Raw genomic sequence first — 19,958 nt, forward strand, 5'->3', positions numbered from 1 at the left:
ATCGATTTCGTAGGTGTGTTGTTCGAATCCAGTTGTCTCGTCGATTATTGCTTACGCGTGGCCTGCCATTCCGAGGATGGTCGCTGACAGCATTCGTATATTGCCAACGTGGCCATAAACACCAAAAGGTGTTTCTGTGGACGTTTAATTGTCTTGCAACATCACGTTGACTCGATCCTGCTTCAAGCATACCAATGGCTTGCAGACGCTTATTTTCGGACAGGCGTGGCGTTTCGTAATAATTGCCTAATTTTGTTGTTTTTCTGAGTGGTTGTTGTCAGCACGATGCTAACAGTGCATATGGAATCCTGTAAACGCACATGTTTTTATACCCATTCTTGGGTAGTGAAATGCATGGGGCTTGCATAAAATGGAATGCATGCTTTTCTGTAGCAGTTGCGTTTTTGTGACTTGCTTCCATACATGTACTACAATATTGAAAACCAAACTTTACTTGTTTGAAAAATACACTAAAATATTGGTGTCACAGGAACTTTTGTTGTTGAGTATATATACAACAAAGAATCAAACATAAACTGAACTGCAAAAGAAACGTCACCATGGATAGCTATATGAGAAACCTTATTCGTCTAAACACAGTAAGGGTGGTGACCCTTGATCTTCCACTACGTGGTCGGTGATCTGTAGTGTTGGTGGTCTGGTACCATTGCTGGAGCCTGTATATGGTCCTTACGAGGACTTGAAATGCATTGACTACTTGCCGGGCAGTTTGTCCAGCTTACAATCGTCCAACTGCTTGGTGTCGCTGTTTTCTTGTCAATCTTGGCATATGGTAGCAATTCAATAACGAATGAATGTTATCCGATCAGGGCGGATTTTTATAGGGCAAGAAATGGGGGAACGCATGTGCATTTCAACTCACGTGCATCAGGTTACCATGGCCGTTGCCGTGATGCGTTTGGGCGATCGGTTTTATTGTCATCTGGGTTTTTTTCATCAAATTTCATTTTTTCGGACAAGGTAATGTTAAAATTTAGAAACTTTGACAAACATTACCCAGATATTTAAATCACAACTTGTCATGTAATGTTACTTGGGGTGACGTTTCTTTTGCGGTTCAGTAAAGTTTCCATGATCAATTGCCTCTTTGAACTAGATAACTGTTAGCCTTGCATTTATTTTAACATTCTGTGCGTACAGCAAGTGACACATGCTTTGCAAGTGAAGATAAAGTTATTGTATTAATCTTAGCAACAACATTATACAAATCATTGTAGTTTGAATCCATCGATAATACAACTGCCACGGTCTTGATAGAGCAAGATCAGTGGAACTGATTTACGGACATTTGTTACTGCATGTAAGAGATATCAGATGAGTGAGTGAGTGAGTTGTGTTTAACACCGCTTTTAACAGTATCACAGTTATTTCGCGGCGTGTCGGCGTAATTTGGGAGGAAAGCCCGAAGTGATGAAGGCCTCAGACATTTACCAGTTCGTTGAAACCCACGAGCACGGGTATGGTGCTGACAAACCTAGAAACATAATCGGGGCGAACCGGGATTCGAACCCACAATCATAGGTGCCCAAGGGACGCAACTCTGCACAGCGAATCGCAACGCCTTAGACGACTTGGCCAACTGTGCCCCCCGGTATCAAATGAAAAGATTGCAACGGGTGAGCCGAGAAATAGTGTTCAAATACCATTCACAAGCACGTTAGCAAGGTACCTGCACACAGGTTTACTCTCACTTTGCCAGCAGGCAGGGGAGATTAACGTGAACGGTCAAGTGACTTGATGACTTAGCTGTGACCCACTGTGAGCCAAACTTAACTAATGCAGCCCACATTCATCTTCACAGACTTCGAGACTGCCGCCTAGAATGCCGCCAGACTTGAGTTTCCCTCCCAGATTAAGGGCTGTATGTTTCATTACAGACAGGCTATCTGAAAGGGTGCTCAACGATTTTGCCTACAAGCAGACTTCTACAGCAACCCAAGTGATACCATCGGTCCTAGAACAACTAACCACGTCGAGGAATGGCATTCCAAGATGTCGAAGCTCGCTGCCTGCCACCCGAACGTATACAAGTTCATCAACATGATCAAGAATGAACAAAACTTTACAGAAGTGACCATCATGCAGTAACATAACGGTGGCACACTGAGACCAAGGAAGAAGAAGTACCGCCAGCTGGAAGACAAACTAGACAGAGAAGAGACTACTCGCAGCTAGTGTTAAATCTCCCATCGAGTATGGTGATGCTGTATCTCACCTTGTCGGACTCTAAGTGATTTTGCTGTAGCCAGACATAAATTTTGCAAGCTATATTGTATTAGATTGTCTTGAAATTTTTTACATCTGAACATAAATGGATTTTTTAATTAATAATTGATAAAAACCTATACTACTACATACATTTTTGTGTGTTATGTCTACCTAGACAGGCTGTAGTCTGGCTATAGTCAGTCAGTGAAAGTGAAACAGCCTATAGTGTTAATGCCCATTGTTGTAGGGATTATCACAGGCTACTGATTTTTAAACTAGAACAATAGCTGCTGGCAAAGTGAGAACACCCCCTTCAACTTTACCTTTGCCTTTCCCAAGTTGTGGGCGCTTGTCAATCTCAGCTGTAAATGCCTGATTATATGTAAACATAATAGCACATATGTACATTTACAATTCGTGGCTTCCTGTTCCACATGTAAATGGATACTGAAATAATTATTATATTTTTGATCTGTAATGTAAATTTACATCTGGTAGTTTTGATCTTGTTATTTAACACTCGTGGTGACATCACTTTTTAATATGCACACAAAAAAGGAACATTCTAAATTATAAACTGAAATAATTGAATAGAAGGTTTTTTTCGTCTTGACCAGCTGTAAATATAAATTTTGATGTGCACATGTCTATTCACGTACCTTGACCGTATCCACCTCGCCTTTGTCCGCACACACCACTATTTCGTCAAGTGAATCACATGCGTAATTCAAGGCCGTATCTAGGATGGCTTTAGCCAACACGGCCTTTGGTAAAGAATCCATGCCATATCCAGTGGGCTGAAAGGCGATGCTTGATATCCCATCATGTTCAGCCTTGCGCAGAACACCGCCAGTCAGGTTTCGTAGTCTCTGTATATTTCAGGTGCAGGAATCAATGCGTGTCTTTATAAAGTGAATGGCAGTATGGACGTTAATACAATTGTACACTGAGTCTCATAACACACCATTCTAAATATAGAAGCAAAATCTATTTGAGATTGTATTCGAAGCATTCCTCACAAAAATACCGGAACAAATATTCCCGCCAATTTCCGGGTATCAAATTACAACAAAAGAGTGATGCTAAATGTTTATATATTTTCATTTTGCAATACGAAAAAAATAATTTCTTTTAGAGATTCATTATGGGTTTTCTTTGCAAATGTTGATATCTACTTAAATGATTTAATGATAAAGATATTCCTATCATATGGAGAGTTTAATTGTATCTTCGTTGTACCTTTCATGGGAGTTATCCAAACAGCTTTGTTTGGCAAAGTTAATAAGCAAGTTAAAGTGTTGCGTTTATGTTTATTTATTCATGTTTTTGTAATTAACAAAATATCTATCTGCGGCATTGACTCAAGTATATGAATATACACTTGTAATTGTTTCATGAAAGAGCCATGCGTCTTGTATCCAGGTGGGCCTTACCTGTTCTGTGAGTGGTAGGGCCTCGATCAGGACATTATACACACGCTGGCAAGAAAGGTCGCCTCCATCAGTCACAAAGATACTTGATTCTCCATCCTGGATATAACAGTGCATTTAATTTGGGTACGATGTACTGTTGTTGAATATTTTATGTACTTGTAGGTCACGACAAACATCCTATTTAACCATAAGAAAGTAAGGATATACTCATGTACATCTCCACACCTCCCAAGTTTGTCCGCGAATGTTTCTGAGGAATAATTCTAACCGCGAACCATCACGGGAAATATATGAAATAAACATTATGATGTTAGAATCTGTCTCTGGTTAATATTTACCCATGCAGAACCGTTGTCTGGTCTTGCATCCGTCGTTGAAGCAATGGCATCAACCTACAAAGATAAACTTTTTGATCTGTTTGCTGTTGGATTAAAACCACTAGAATTGATTGTGTGGACTTGAACTACCAATTTCAAATCGACAGTCATGTTCCTCATGCCTTTTAATAACAGACTTATAAGCACTCTCGGTTTAATATAACTTTTGAGAAAACACATTGCTCAATGCAGTCCCATGCCTCTAGCTTCCTGAATAACGAAACACTTCCAGTTTCATGACATCTATTAACGTTTTAACACAGTGGGGATTGCTTAAATAACTCCTAGAGATACCTACGTGCTGCTGTGTTTTGTCGCCTGTAACAAAGGAGACTGCTGCATACGCTGTGAAAAAAAACATGTGGCTATAATTATCCCCATCAGTCCGAAATTAAATAAATTCTCGAGACATCGTTTTCCTTAAATGCATCGTTGACTTGTGAAAGAATGGTTCACTACTTTCTAACGCGGTTCAAAGACTATTCATATCCCCCAGTTTGTTAGTTTCCTGTTTAACGTCGCACTCAGCAATATTAGATCTAAAAGAAGGCGACCTGTAAATAATCGAGTCTACCGACTTTGGATACGATGACATGCATCAACCAAGTCAGCGAGCCTCCCCAGCAAGATCCTGTTTGTTGCCTCTTACGACAAGCATGGGTTGCTGAAGATCTGTTCTAACTTGGATCTTCAGGGATTTTGATTCAGTGAGTGCAAGACGCCAACCCCTGACCATAGGAGGCGTCTGGTATTTGTTCTAATGACCATATAATCAAAATATGATTAATATGCTGCCAGCTGACTGGTACCTTTATCCAAATCAGAAGGGTGGTGTTATTATGAGAGTATCACTTGGAACAGTGTATTTCATCGTAAAAACCATGTTTCTTTCCATTTGTTCAAATGAAAATAAAAACGTTCATAAACAAGTATTTGTCACAAAGTGACGAAATGTCCCCCGCCGCCTTATGCAATATGTGTTTTTTTCCGAATATGTTATTCCTTTGAATAATATTATTTTCTTTGTTAGATACCTCCATGGAACTATTTGTCGTACCATTAAAAATAATTACCCAAATTCCTGCAAATCAAATCGGCTCATGGCTGCTCATATAGAGACATGTCTGTCATATTTGCATAACAATATGACACAGAAAAAAAAGAAAGGCAGATATATCGAGGCAATACCCGTTTTCCAACTCCAAAAGCCAATATCATCAAACATGAAGGAATCCAGAAATTAGTTCTTGAGATATCGCAGCAGCACTTTTTTTCCATCTCGAATAACAGATTTCCCTGCTGTTACCTTGAAAATTAAGTTAAGGTCACCAAAAATCGACTGGTGTCTGCGGAGTCTGTATATACACCATAGTTCCAAATATGAAGACAATCCAGCGATTAGTTCTTGAGATATCGAGGCAACACCGTTTTCCAACTCCAAAAGCAGATTTGCCTGCTTTGACCTTGAAAATGGAGTCAAGGTCACCCAAACCGACTGGTGTCTGCGGAGTCTGTATATACACCATAGTTCCAAATATGAAGACAATCCAGTATTTAGTTCTTGAGATATCGCGGCAACAAACAGGTGGGACGTACGGACGGACGTACGTACGGACGCTCGTGAATACTATGTCCCCCGCCCCGCGCTTTCGCGCGGCGGGGGACAAAAAGAAAAGTCAGCAGTCGATCACTTGACTGATAAGTTGGGAAATACAAATGGTTGATGAGTTACTCTCTGAAATATATTGGAATTTGTTTGTCGTGCAACTCGATAACAAACAGTTTGGCTGGACTAATATCTGTGCAACATGTTCAGTAAGAAATGTTGGAAGTTCTTTGATCTATTGTCCGGAAACAAAACGTAATGGACGGGAGAACGAACGGCCATCACCCATTCCTATATCCCCCTCCCCTTTTGAGACAGGAGATAATAAAGGCTCTTACAGTTTTTTTTTATCAAATATATCTATTGATGTTTCGCGATATACGTGGTCTTCATGTGTAAGTGCCCACACGTATCGTTGAAAGTGTAAACATCCTACTTGATAAAAGCATAAACACGTGACAACATATGTGAGCTTACACAATTTGACCCTCTCACACAGATATCAGTAAGCTGTAATAGCAAAAACAATGCGGGCATCATCTTACCTTCGCTATTTTCCCGGACTGATTTGTTGGCTTGTTCTTGACAAATGTTCAAGACTTCTCTGGCAACTTCCTTAGAAATGGAAAGAAATACGCATGGCGTTTCGCGGAAATATGAATATAACTGAGATGTCTATATACGTCAAATAATATTAGTTTAGAAGACACTTTCATCTTTGCCGATGCCATCTGCCTCCTTTTAATGGAACATGTACCTCAAGAGAAGACCTCTTACAAATTTTATATTTACTGTCAAAAGTAGGATATGATGACTATGTTTATTGACAATTTCAATAGTCTTCATTTGAAGTTTGAGAACTGTTTCCCTTCATGTCTTTTATAATGGAGAAACCCATATATTAAGATATCCGTATCACTGTGTTCCCAAAAAACAGGCATCTGTTGAATGATGTTTTACCATTTTGAACCTCATTAGTAATTTTACACAGTTATCATCAGCTAACATGGAAGGTACTCACTTTTGATATGTTATCAGGAACTTGTTGCAGGATTCTGTCGAGCCTTTCTTCTGTGACGCCCTCCTAAACAAACCATACAACGTGAAATGAATTCATGTACCATGATGAACGTCAATACATGTACATTTCTCATATCCTCTCACTGATTTTACATCAGTTTTTATTTATTGCCATCACCAGGCAATGATAGAAGATTGTTGGTGATAGGATTACCCGTTTTTTGTTTTTGTTTTTTCCCGCCAATATCCCAGCTATATGACCGCGGTCTGTAAATAATCGAGTCAGGAGCAGACAATCCAGTGATTGACATCATGAGCATCGAGCCGCGCAATTTGGATCCATGACATGTATCAACCAAGTCAGCGAGCCTGACCACCAAATCCCGTTAGTCGCCTTTTACGACAAGCAAAGTCGCCTTTTACGGCAAGCATTGGTTGCTGAAGACCTATTCTACCCCGGAACCGTCACGGGTCGGATCATTACTTCAAAAAAGCATTCATGTTAATAATGTAGAAAATACTATCCAATACTATCTTTAATTTGAGAAAATTGACAGATTGTTGTCTCCGTGCACATTCTAGATGGAGAGAGCCAGAACGAAGCCATGTGACATTTATAACCTCTCCGCAGATACCAATGATACCTTTAGAGATAGCAAATGGATTCAATTTGATTGGTTCTTTGTCTAAAGCTTCTATAACCAAGAAACGTGGCCAATAGTCGGATCGAGTAGTCGTAGTATTTTCTATATGTTACTTTTTTCTACCAGGGAGTTTGGAAGCCATGTCGAAAGGAAAATAATTCTGCACCCCTTTTCCCTACCCACCATGGTGTGTCAACAAGGACAGTCTTATGCTGCAGCGGATTTTCAAGCTGCAAAGATCAAGGGTAAATAGGTGGTATACTCCAGCAAATTTGGCACGGAAAGATAGAACTATCTACCAAATTAATAGTCAGGCTGGTTCGGCCCATGACAATCAACTGGAGACGTACAGAATTCGGAGGTCAGCATCACCAGATTGGCCCATGAGCCACCGCCTTCTGGGCACAGGGCTCAAAGCAAGTTTTAAAAATTGATACATCTATAGAGAACAATACACCCATTCTCGCCAGATACCATTTTTACGAAACGAGTGGACTTTTTCGCTCGGTCACATACCATAGAGAGTTTCGTAAAAATGGTATAAAACGAGAATGAGTGTGGTATTTTATTTATAACCAATGTCAAAATATGTATTTAAGTGTAAATACCTAAAACACTTTCTTTTGTTGACGGATCAAACTGGAATCGGTTGCAAATCTGGTTGCGCATGAATATTGATATACGCCCAAATATGCGCATTGTTGACATTTCTATGCATACGCATTAACACCATGTTCCTGCTGTTGTGTGTGCAAACATGACAGCTTTTACGCTCAAAGTCTTATTTTAAGAATTTATTCAACTTATGGTAGTATAAGCGCATTGGTGTTAGTACGCACGACACCTATAAGAAAATCTAAAAAGTCATTTAGCGCCGCGCTTTGAATATCGGACAAACAGTCGATGACTCGCACCGACGGAGTTCCCGGCTGTGCAATAAAAATATTGCGGTTTCTTTGATCTATCAGCTGAATTTATATCCTGTCCGTACCATTTTGGAAGAGGGAAATCAGAGTGCTCACCAAAGACATTCATGTAAACTGTACGACCCGATAATGAAAACGCTTAAATCAACAAACCCAAATCTGCTTGCATGTCACTGACAGCATCGAACGAAGGGCATGGTCACCATCGGTATAAGAAAAGACAACGATGATCTATTCACAGTGTTTTACGCCAGGGAATGTTATTATTCGTATTTGGGATGTTCTGGGCCACAAAATCAGAAGTCATTTGTATCGGAACATCGAAACACCCCACGAAACAATGTCACAAAATACGCTTCGAAGGGGTCATTGATGGCCCAACCAGAGCATCACACGTAAGTCTAGATATGTATCAAGATAGTTAAAAGTGACTTCATTTCACCACCTTATCCTTTTATGTTAAATCAAATTGAAAGTCGAGAAAGGCGTTGGGTGCGTCACGCTCATAGAGTCCTTCGATCTATCGATCGGTAGTAGAACATTGCAAATGGATATAGCTCGACGATATGTCTGTAGTAGCTCTGTGTATAACTAATACAGATAGCAAAGCGAAGTTGCTGCTTGTGACTATCTTGTTTGGGTTAGTAAAGTGTGTGTAAATGTCTCTCGCTTTCATGAGATTGCTCCAGTTCTGCATTGACGTTGTAAATAGAATGACGTCTCGCGATTTTTTATGAATGAAAATAGTAGTTCCGGTGTGACAGAGGTCACGGTTATCCATTCAAAACGAATAAAACAAGGTCAACCTTTACGACACACGTGTCGTGTACGGATTAAGTATCTCATCACCTGTATCTTCACCACGTGGGTAATAAATTATAGTCATTTGGAATACATTTATTTTTTAATACCAAAAGTTTGTGCGAAAAAGTGTATACACAGGGCACAGATAGAATCGGGCCCATTCTACCGCCCGTCTAGGCAAAGTTAGGGTCCAAGTGGTATGTTGAACTAAGGAGCACTATTGCTGGCTCCGTCGCCCTCAACCACTAGACTCCCTTCCTCTGCCGACACAGAATCCCAGCCCCCGGCAAACAGGCTGCCCAATTCGGTAGCCTTTAACGACCAGCAATTGGGTGCTAAGGAAACTCTCTTTTCTTCCCGAGGTTCCAATGAGGGTCTCAATCTAACACTGAGGCATGGTGTCTTGGTGGGCTAGCACTGTACAACCAATATCAAGTAAGCACACGTGCATGAACGTCGCGATATAAGTGAAATAATCTTGAACGCGACGATAAACCCCATTTCACCTCACCTTGAGTCTTTGTAGCAATAATTGATAAAGGTGTTTAATATATATTTTCACTGCTTTGAAAATGTTCTTTTCCCTCACAAAGTTTTTCTACTAAGCAGTAAGGGGGAAATAAAAACAAAATAGAAAGCATCCCATCCTTAATTATCTGCAAGGCAAGAGAAAAGACACAACACAACCATTTCAATAATCATAAGAAATCTATTCTAAAAGAATCCACAATTTATTGGTGATGACAACATGTGTTCGCGAAAAGGTTAAGCATTTACTGTCCCACTGGTGGGACTCATCACAAACAAAGTGCAAAGTCAGAAGTAGATATTTAAGAAGTCCATGCACCGCTCTAAGCACATTTTCAAATTGACAAATGTGGTTTCATCAGCAGCCTTGATGATTTATTTAAAAAAGCATCCCACACACATTTGGGTGTGCACATTTCTTTTGCACCCAGAACTTAACATAGACATGAAAAATATATATTGAAAATGACAACGCCGTCAGGACAGAAAGAAAGGGAAGCAAGTGAAAGTATTTGACAAAATCATAGATGTTCACCCTTCTCAGTTTTAACTTAGCCCTTCAAGGAAATCAGGTGTTCAAGAAAAGCAAATGTCATAGAGTCCTTACCTAACCATATATAAAAGGAACGGAGTTACACACTTGTTCAACATAGATCGGGAACTCAGTTAAAATTCAAATTTGGTGATCACGGACGCATACCAATCACAAAAGATATAATTGACAAACCAACAAAAGAGGCCAGGTGAAGTGTTTCTATATGTTGCTGTCATGACCATATTCCTGTTTATAAACTGAAAGACTGGAATGATGACGAAGAAGGTTCCTCTACTAAAATACATTCAACAAGGTACTTACAATAAAACAGTGGGGTTTTATCTACATGGAGTCAGTGTCCCTCGAATCCTAGGTCAATCTGTTCTAGGGAAACAACACTAGGAACCTGTACAATCTCATTTGAATACATGTTTATATGAAATGTCCTGCTTTTAACTTTATCTGCTGTTAAATCAGCAGTTAAAGTTAAGTTTATGAAGACTGCAAATGATATTATTTAATCTCACTTCAGCCAATACCAAATCATGGAAGTGATTCATTAAACAAACTTATCATGTTTTATCATTTAACTATAGCATTTTTCCACGACATAAGTTTTTAACATAAAAACATGTATGTCATACCCTAATGACATAAGTGCGCAAATTAGATAAACGGAAGTAGGACTTTTTTCGCCGGTGCACGTGAGCAGGTGTTTACAAACAACATGGATACCTTTGATGTTGGAAACAATGTTTTTATTGATCACATCGGGTGTGCAATAGTGATTTCCTTGTTGACAAATCAATATTACAGGTTATAGTACTGAATTTGAATTTGACTGTGATCAAGGTAGATTATCAAAAATCCCCTGTGACAAACGTTTCGTCATTTGAACACCAACACCAACAAGGCGAAGCAGACGACGAACACAAAGCCTAAATATGCCCAAGGTAGATTTGTGGCTTTTGAGGACGGCATGATCGATGGCGTTATGAAGGTCAATCAAAACAAAAACACATCCGGTGCACGTGAGCAGGTGTTTACAAACAACATGGAAACCTTTGATGTTGGAGACAATGTATTAATTGGGCAGAATTATGATTGCCATCAGATAATCTCCTACTAGCCATATTAATTCCTTATAAACCTCCGTCTATACTCGATAATTAACAGACCACCTTCTTATAGCTTGAATATTGCTGAGTGCCGCCGTGTCGTTAAACTAGTATAGTCACGGTCTAGTGACTGTACCACTCCCCCGCTCCATTTCCGACACCGCTCGGCAAAGTTCGGCCGCCGTCGTTGTACAGTGTCATTGCATTCTAAGTGAGAGAATTAGTGACCCGACTATTTCATACTCTTGTGTTTTAATGACACACTCTTACCATGTATTGAATTTCTAAAAAGGATATTTGATTAAATTCAGTATATGCTCATATGCTGTTACATATTTTCTCATAAAGTACTATGACGCATAATGTTGTTTTTATTATGTGTAGGTTACATACAGCAGATAGCAAATTATACTTGGCAAGTCAGGATGTCAACAGGTGGTGAAACCAGAAGGCTAAGTCTGCTCTGCTTATTTGGGTCATCATTAACTAAGTATAAAGTTAAATGCTAGTGGGAATTGTTCATGCTCAAAATAGAAGTACATATTAACTAGACAGTTCATTTGCCAGTTGTTTTCAATTTTCTGTCAAACTGTGTTAATGTAGTGTTTTTTGTTGTGCAATTGATTTGTCTATCTCAAATATATTGATTAAATACTTGATACATGTATCTATTCTTATGCGAGCCAGTATGATCTGATTTAACAGAATGTTAGAGTTGTACCCAAGTTTGTAAACATTGCATTCCGAAACTCTTAAAATGCTTGCAATCCCAATTGACATGAAGTGAAGATTCACTATTAGCTTTCACAGAAGGAGCATAGATAATCATCAATAATTTTCGTTCCTGACAGTTCTTTGTTTGTATAGATGATGCAATGAATAAATTTATATTGAAAATCAAGTAATTTTACATCTTTTGTACACATTCTGTATCTGATATAAACATTGTCAAGAATCGTATCCCATTTTTCACATACTGGAGATTTGCTGTATATATAGTCTGTTCATAAAAAAATATATCTGGAGTCCTTAGTCGCTACAAGTAAGTCTATCAAAGTTGTATCTAAATGTTGATTACTCGAGTATATAAGATAATGTGATTATTTCTAATAGCATCTTTCCAGGGTTTTTGTATGTTTGAAAGAACCTGGTAATAGTCAATAATTGTTCCTTCAATTATATGATTATTTTTTAGTTCATTGAAGGGCATTATATCATCTTCATTACAGAAATCTTTAATAGTGTATATTCCCTTCAAAAAGAAATGTCTTATCATGAAATCTATTTTTTAAACTGATGGTTACACCAAAGAATAGGTCTTCAGCAACCCACGCTTGCCGTAAAAGGCGACTATGCTTGTCGTAAAAGGCGACTAACGGGATCGGGTGGTCAGGCTCGTTGACTTGGTTGATGCATGTCATGGATCCCAATTGCGTGGATCGATGCTCATGATGTCAATCACTGGATTGATATGGTCCAGACTCGATTATTTACAGACCGCCGTCAATATAGCTGGAATATTGCTGAGTGAGGCGTTAAACAACAAACAAACAAACAAACAATACACCAAAGAGGTTCTCATAGTACTTCTGCAATGTTTGTGGAGTTGATTTTCTGTTTTCTATAAAATGTTTCCCTTGCAGCAAATACATCCTCCAGTAAGGGTTAGTTAAGTGTAAACAGTTTTCGATATTGACCTCAAGTATGAAAATGTTGTGTAGAAGAAAGATGCTAGGATTATTGCAGTTTTTGTTTTAATTACGCTTCATAATATACTGAACAGCATTGAAAACCAAACCGCCATGAAAATGGATGTATATTTATCCAGGCTTAAGTAATATGTAAATATATAAGTGAATGAGTAATATACGACGTTCTGGACGAAGCATGAAGAAGAACAGCTCGTCAAAACACATTCCCTAATTTTTGTTGAGCTAAATCACCAAAACGCAACAAATTGCGTGCACATCATGGAAAACGTGTTTTGTTTTACGGGAAGCATGCAGAATAGGGCTATAAAAGACAGAGTTTTAAAAGCCACATCACTTGTTGCTGCAGACGTAACGGGTACTGACACAAGAAATGCCAAGATTAACAGCATAGGAACGTGAACGTGCCATGGGCATGCTTCAAGTTGGTACGTCAAGTAGAGTCGTTGCACAACGGTTTCAATGCCATCATTCAACAGTCCTCAGGCTACTGAGCAGATACCAGCAGACAAGAACCACCAGAGATCGACCACGTCCGGGTCAACGTCGTGTAACTACACCACATCAGGATCGCAATATTGTTCGTCGGCATTTTCGTGAACGTACACTTCCGGCTATCAGGACTGCAGCAACCAACCGTACAAGGCCGACGGAATTGATCAGTGCTGGCACCGTACGTCGACGTCTCCGCTCAGCAGGGCTAGGTGCTCGACGTCCATATGTTGGACCCATACTCACTGATCGACATCGAAATGAACGTCTGCGTTGGGCCAAAAGGCATCGTCATTGGAGATTGCGGCAGTGGCATGGTGTGCTGTTCTCTGATGAGTCCCGTTTTCATTTACGGAATGCTGACGGTCGACTGCGAGTGTGGCGTCGACGTGGAGTACCTTACCACACAATGACTGAGACTGATCGAGGGGGTGAGGGTGGAGTGTCATGGGGCGGCATCAGTCATAACCATCGAACAGAGCTCCATGTGTGTCGTTGAAGAGTTAATGCCCTTTACTACAGGAAAAACATATTGGCAAATCACGTCATCCCATTCTTTCATCAGCACCACCTTCCAGCAAGATAATGCAAGAGCGCACACACCACGTGTTTCAACACAGTATCTAGCGAACAATAATTTGCCTCTGCTTCCATGGCCAGCCCTGTCATCCGATCTATCGCCAGTTGAACATCTATGGGGTTACCTGGGTCAACGCCTCTCACGTCGTCCGCAAGTACAGAACCTGAGAGAACTTGAAGATACACTACGTCAAGAGTGGAATGCCCCTGAACACTATTCGCAGACTTATTCGATCAATGAGAAGACGTTGCATGGCCTGTGTTGGTGTCAACTGCGGACATACCAGATATTGACTTTTCATTTTAACCCTATGTGTCTTCCTCACACTGATGACGTAATTGTAATTACTGTGTGGTATTCCTGTTTCCTTTGTCGTCTTTCTTAATAATCCGTCTATGTCTGTTCTAATCAAAATCGGTCATTGCTCAAGTTGTTTTTGTAATATTTGAAGATTTATTGCTGGTCCGTTTTCAATGCTGTTCAGTATATATTCCAATTAATGTTGTACGTTTTATTTAATCCCTTTTATCATTCCAGATAAATCTGTAAAATGTTTTGTAAGGTTCATCAATAAATTCACTTGGATGGTTTGGAAGAGAAGAACATATATGTACTAAGGTTGACAATGCCAAGGTTTTGACAACAGTTATTTGATCTATCAATGTTAAATTCTTCCTCCAATTCCCTAAAATTTGATAAATATTTTCAAATCTCTTTTTTGTATTGATTATCCACAAATTTGTAAAGTTACAATTAAACTTATTCCCAAAGTCCGCACTGTGCCAGTCCTGGCATAATTTGATGTTACAGCATGTCATTGAGACAATCCATATTGTTTCTGTTTTATCAATATTAATTTATAATCCAGACAGTCTATAACAGTCACTAAGGGGGTCAATTGCTGTACTTAAACTTTCATCCATCCCATCTAAAATAGTTCTATATCATCAGCATATTGTCCAAGTTTATGTTCCACATTATTCAGTTTAATACCTTTTACTGCATTATTATCACGAATCATTATTCCCAAACTAGCAGGAATAGATAGGGAGACATGGGGTCTCCTTGTCTACATCCCCTTTGGTCAGAGAAGAATGAAGATAGGTGTCCATTTTGTATGATGCAAGATGAAGCATTATTTATTAGTATGAAAATCCATTTTGTCATATTTGGCACAAAGCCAAACTTTTCAAGTGTCAACCTTGTTAATTGTTTTGAAACAGTATCAAAAACTCTTTCAGTCTAAAAGTAATAATAGTCTTATTTTGTAATTTGGTTTCAAACAAGATATCATATAGTAGTCGTATGTTTTCGCTCATACATCTTCCAGGGATAAAGTCAGTTTGTTTTCCATGTATAAGAGTATAAAGTGTCGTTTTAATTATGTTTGCTATGCATGTCCAAATAAAATGATACAATGAATTTAAGAGAGAAATTGGTCACCAGCCGGTTTAGTAGTTGTTTATCTTTAGTGCCTTTGGATGTAAACGTATGGCCACCTCCGTTGATTGTTAGACTTAAAGTGTTATTTTTAAATGTTTCTGGGATATATTTGTATACCCATATTCCAAGTTACTTCCGGAACAATTGAAAAACTCCCTGGGAATCCATCACAACCTGGGCTTTTGGTATTTTTCATAGACTTTACAGCCTTTGTTATTTCATTTTTGTTAATCATGTTTTGTAAATGATCAAACTGTGATTTACTTTGTTTTGGTGTGTTAAGTTTGTGTAATATTTATATGGTTTCAAAAGTTGTTTCTCAAGATGAAGAGTGTAGTTTCTTATCAAAATTACTTTGTTCAGTTAGAATGGTTTGTCCATCAGTTATTATTTCCCCATTATCAGTTATCATACTGTATTTGGGGCGGTCGGGTAGCCTAGTGGTGAAAGCGTTGGCTCGTCACGCCGAAGACCCGGGTTCGATCCCGACATGGGTACAATGTGTGAAGCCCATTTATGGTGTCCCCCGCCGTGTTATTGCTGGAAAATTGCTAAAAGCGGTGTAAAAACATACTCACTCACTCACTCATACTGTATTTTTCTAGTATAGTTACTGTTTTCAAGATGACAAAAATATTTTGATGGTTTCTATCCTTGCTCTTACTACTAGATTCTGTTTCTTATTTGTATTCCCCTAGATTCTTCTTCTTTCCGTTTTTGAAAAATCACTTTATATACTCACACGCAAAAGAAAAGCAAGTGGTTTTATGCAAATAGGCAACAAACACGGAACCATTAATTGATACGAGTTTTAGCATTAGTGAAGCCTGATGGTATTAGCAATATTTTTGGTTGCATTTTGGAAGCCCCGAGTAAAAACGCAACATAAAAAAACGAATCGCTCAAACGCACCATTTCAATGAATATTTGGGTATCATGTACCCATTTCTCGCGAAATTGAAAATGCACGAACTGTCACGAACTGTAGTGGGTATAAAACTGTGGCCGATTCTTTGACCTACTACTCCTTGGTCAACAATGCCACGTCTAACTCAAATTCAGAGAAACCAGGCTATCGGACGTTTGGAAGCTGGAGAGTCCAATATGTTGCCCGTCATTTCAACGTTAACATAACCACAATTTACCGTCTCCTGCATCGATACAATGCTACACAGACCACAGATGACCTTCCTCGGAGCGGTCGTCCTAGGGTCATCACACCTCGACAAGATCGGCAGATTACCCGTCAACACCAGCGACATCCGTCCTAACTGCAAGTGAAAGTGCTCGACATACCATAGGAACACTTAATCGACACATTAGCCGGGACACTGTGATCCGACGTCTCCGTTCCAACAACCTCAGATGTCGCCGTCGTCCTGTTCTCCAACCACGGCATCGACAAGCACGACTTCAGTGGGCACAGGATCATCACAATTGGCGTCATCATGAGTGGAGGCGTGTCATCTTCTCTGATGAAAGTGGCTTTTGTGTCTCCCATGCTGACGGAAGAGTCAGAATTTGGCGGCGTCGAGGTGATCGTTTCGCTGACAGAAACGTTGTGGAAAGGGATCCATGGGGTGTACCTAGCGTCATGATATGGGCAGGGATAGGACTTGCGAGACTTGGACCCATGTGCTTTTTGAATGTTGGTCAAGGTCGGGGACACGGCGTCACTGCTCAGCGGTATATCGACCAAGTGATCAGACCCGACGTTGTTCTATTTTTTGCACAACATCAACAACACATTTTCCAGCAGGACAACGCTCGTCCCCATGTTGCCAGAGCTACCATTGCCTTTCTGCAACAACACAACATCCGTGTTCTACCGTGGCCAGCCCTCAGCCCTGATCTGAACCCCATCGAACACTTGTGGGATGAGGTTCAAAGGCGTCTGCACAATGTGCGCCCAGTCCCTACAACTGCCGATGAGCTACGCACAGCTGTGTGCAGGATGATCCCTAGGGCCATCACAAATCGTCTGATCCACTCAATGAACAGGAAATGTGTGACAGTGATCAAGGTTAATGGTAGTCACACAAGGTATGGACTGACATTTTGGGTATTGACCCGAAACTGTGTAAGCCCTTAACATTTGAAAAAAACAATTATGTCTTCCTCCTTTTAATCCATTAAACTGTCTTCAGTCAAAATTTTGTCAATCTTGCCCTTTTAGTATTTCTTGTCTTTACTGTTGAAAATAAATAGCATGTATACTGCATTCTCAACTTGCGTTTCTTTTGTGTGTGAGTATATGAAGATAAGTCTGACAGCTTTGATTTGATTCCCTTATATTCTGAAAATATGTCCCAATTTCTCTATTTGCTTTTATTTTTTCCTCTAAGGTTTTACTTTCTTCATTTTTGGTTTTTGATGTTTTTTTGGAAATCGATATTGATTTGCCTCTCAGTTTCATAAAAAATGATTCTTAAAAGAGAGTGTCATTAATGTATAATTCTAAGTTTACGTCTTCAATTTTTCTCTTTTCATCTCTCTTTCTTCGCTAAGTGCATTTGAAAGAGTCAAAGTTATTGCAGAGTGATCAGATCTGTATCCCCTTACAATTGTAGAATCAATATTTGCTATGTCTTGTGAGACCAAGAAGTCAAGTCTAGTAGGCCTTTTTTCAGCAATGTGTATTTCATTACATATTGAATTGTTTTCTCTCCAAACATCAATTAGATAAAAGCTTTCTGTATTTTCAGAGTGGAGGTGTCCGATCCGATACTTTAGATGTCAACATTTTGGCCATGGCCAAGTCCTGTACTCGTTCTGTGGTTTGTCAACGCTGTGGCGACAACCATGAGTGTACTGATTGCCAACAAGACCTCAAATGTGCGAACTGTGATTGCAAACAAATGGCCTCCTCCAAATTCTGTCCTATTTGGAAAAATGAATAAAAAATACAAAAAACAAAGTGTGAAAAAAAATTACGTTTGGAGAAGCTAGACAACTGTTTAAGTCTCAATCACAACCTCAATCGACACTAAATTACTCTGCTGTCTCAAAGCCAACTCTATCTTCATCTGTCTCGTGTCAGACAGAGTTGACATGGGTCAGATCTGATCGAATCGTGGCAACTGCTCCTGCCATCGAGCATGACACATCTGATGCACAAACAACAGCACCAGCTTCAACTTCTCAGGCAGCGAGTCAGACTCCACCTGAACCAACAACTGCAAGTGTCAATCTGTCGAAACGGGAAAGAAAAAAGTTAGGTAAAAAACAATTACCCAGGAATCCCTCCCCTTTCAGAGGTACCTCTTCAAAACTCCTATGGTGTTTTGGACATGGAAGTAACACCATCGTCTGAGAATTCTGACAGGAGTTCTTCTTCCTCACGTTCGCGTGAGAGATCATCGATTGAACCACCATGATTCATTCGCCTAATATACTTCAATGGAATTGCAGAGGACTAAGACAGAATTTTAATGAGAAAAAGAATTGTTAGTTCAAGATTAAAACCCGTCAGAATTATGTCTCCAAGAGACATATCTTAAGCACACTGATACGTTTGATCTAAGGCAGTACAACTGTCATCATTCATTTTCTCCTCCAGGTGATAAAGCGACTGGAGGCTCTACTATTTTAGTCAGAAAGAACGTCATTCACAGTCCTGTACATTTAAATAGTAATCTTCAAGCTGTTGCTATCCGCATTACTTTGCACATTGGATTTACTCTGTGCTCTTTGTATATCACACCTTCATCCGACAGTCTGATCTACAGAATCTATATGATCAGCTCCCTAAGCCCTGCATCATCATGGGCGATTGAAACGGGCATAACCCTCTATGGGAAAGTGCAAGTACAAATAACAAGGGGAAAGTTATTGAAGATTTTATTTCTGATAATAGTTTATGTCTATTAAATGATGATTCAAGCTTTTTAAAAGAAATCGAACTTGTCCATAAATGTTGATGTACTGAATGTATTCTTTTATAAATTTGTAGTGCTAAATAATAACTTAGATTGTTAGTGGCTGTACCCTCGAGGGGGGTTGAAGTAGCGTAAAATTGTTGTCCCCCTAAGAGGGTATGTAAGTCCCATATCATTCGAAGTATTTTCTGCATGCCAGGCTTTTAAACGTTGTATATTCGTTATTTTAATCTAAGGCTTAACTGGTACACTGTCGCCAGTGACTGAAGGGATGATATAAATCCTGCCGAGGTCCATGCAGGAAGCAAAGGTACTGTAAGTCCCCATGGTCCCCAGTATGGTGATCTCCCTTCAGTGGCTGACGATTTCCTGCACATTTTTATATTGTGTTGTTCATTAATGCTTACTGTTTTTTAATATTCTCTACTAGTTTTAAATTAAGTCTGTGATATTCTAGTTATTCTACTGTCCATCGTTGACAGCTTTTTATTTAGTCTGAATATGTGTATCATAAATGTATCATTAATGTACAACTTCTCGTCACGATATGGCTGAAATACCGACCATGTGACGTTAAATAATAACTCACTCACTCAAGAACTAACTTACTTGCTTTGGGATTGTTGATGTGCTTAT

General features: G+C 39.4%; 1 protein-coding gene across 2 annotated transcripts in view; it reads right to left on the reverse strand.

Annotated features, from left to right (window-relative positions):
• The window catches only part of LOC124119223 (protein mono-ADP-ribosyltransferase PARP14-like), a 183,508-nt gene that overhangs the window by 12,358 nt on the left and 151,192 nt on the right, over positions 1-19,958 (reverse strand). For both annotated transcript variants that reach the window (XM_048387072.1, XM_048387071.1), the window contains exons 5-11: positions 6,667-6,729; positions 6,191-6,260; positions 4,338-4,384; positions 4,001-4,054; positions 3,663-3,758; positions 2,889-3,098; positions 2,553-2,601 (exon numbers count right to left, since the gene is read on the reverse strand). In XM_048387072.1, the coding sequence (XP_048243029.1) occupies positions 2,553-2,601; positions 2,889-3,098; positions 3,663-3,758; positions 4,001-4,054; positions 4,338-4,384; positions 6,191-6,260; positions 6,667-6,729 (589 nt within the window). The remainder of the gene's footprint in view (positions 1-2,552; positions 2,602-2,888; positions 3,099-3,662; positions 3,759-4,000; positions 4,055-4,337; positions 4,385-6,190; positions 6,261-6,666; positions 6,730-19,958) is intronic.

The sequence above is a fragment of the Haliotis rufescens genome, unplaced genomic scaffold (genome assembly GCF_023055435.1).
Source record: "Haliotis rufescens isolate VD_foot unplaced genomic scaffold, xgHalRufe1.0.p SCAF_64, whole genome shotgun sequence".
In the NCBI taxonomy this organism is placed as follows: domain Eukaryota; kingdom Metazoa; phylum Mollusca; class Gastropoda; order Lepetellida; family Haliotidae; genus Haliotis; species Haliotis rufescens.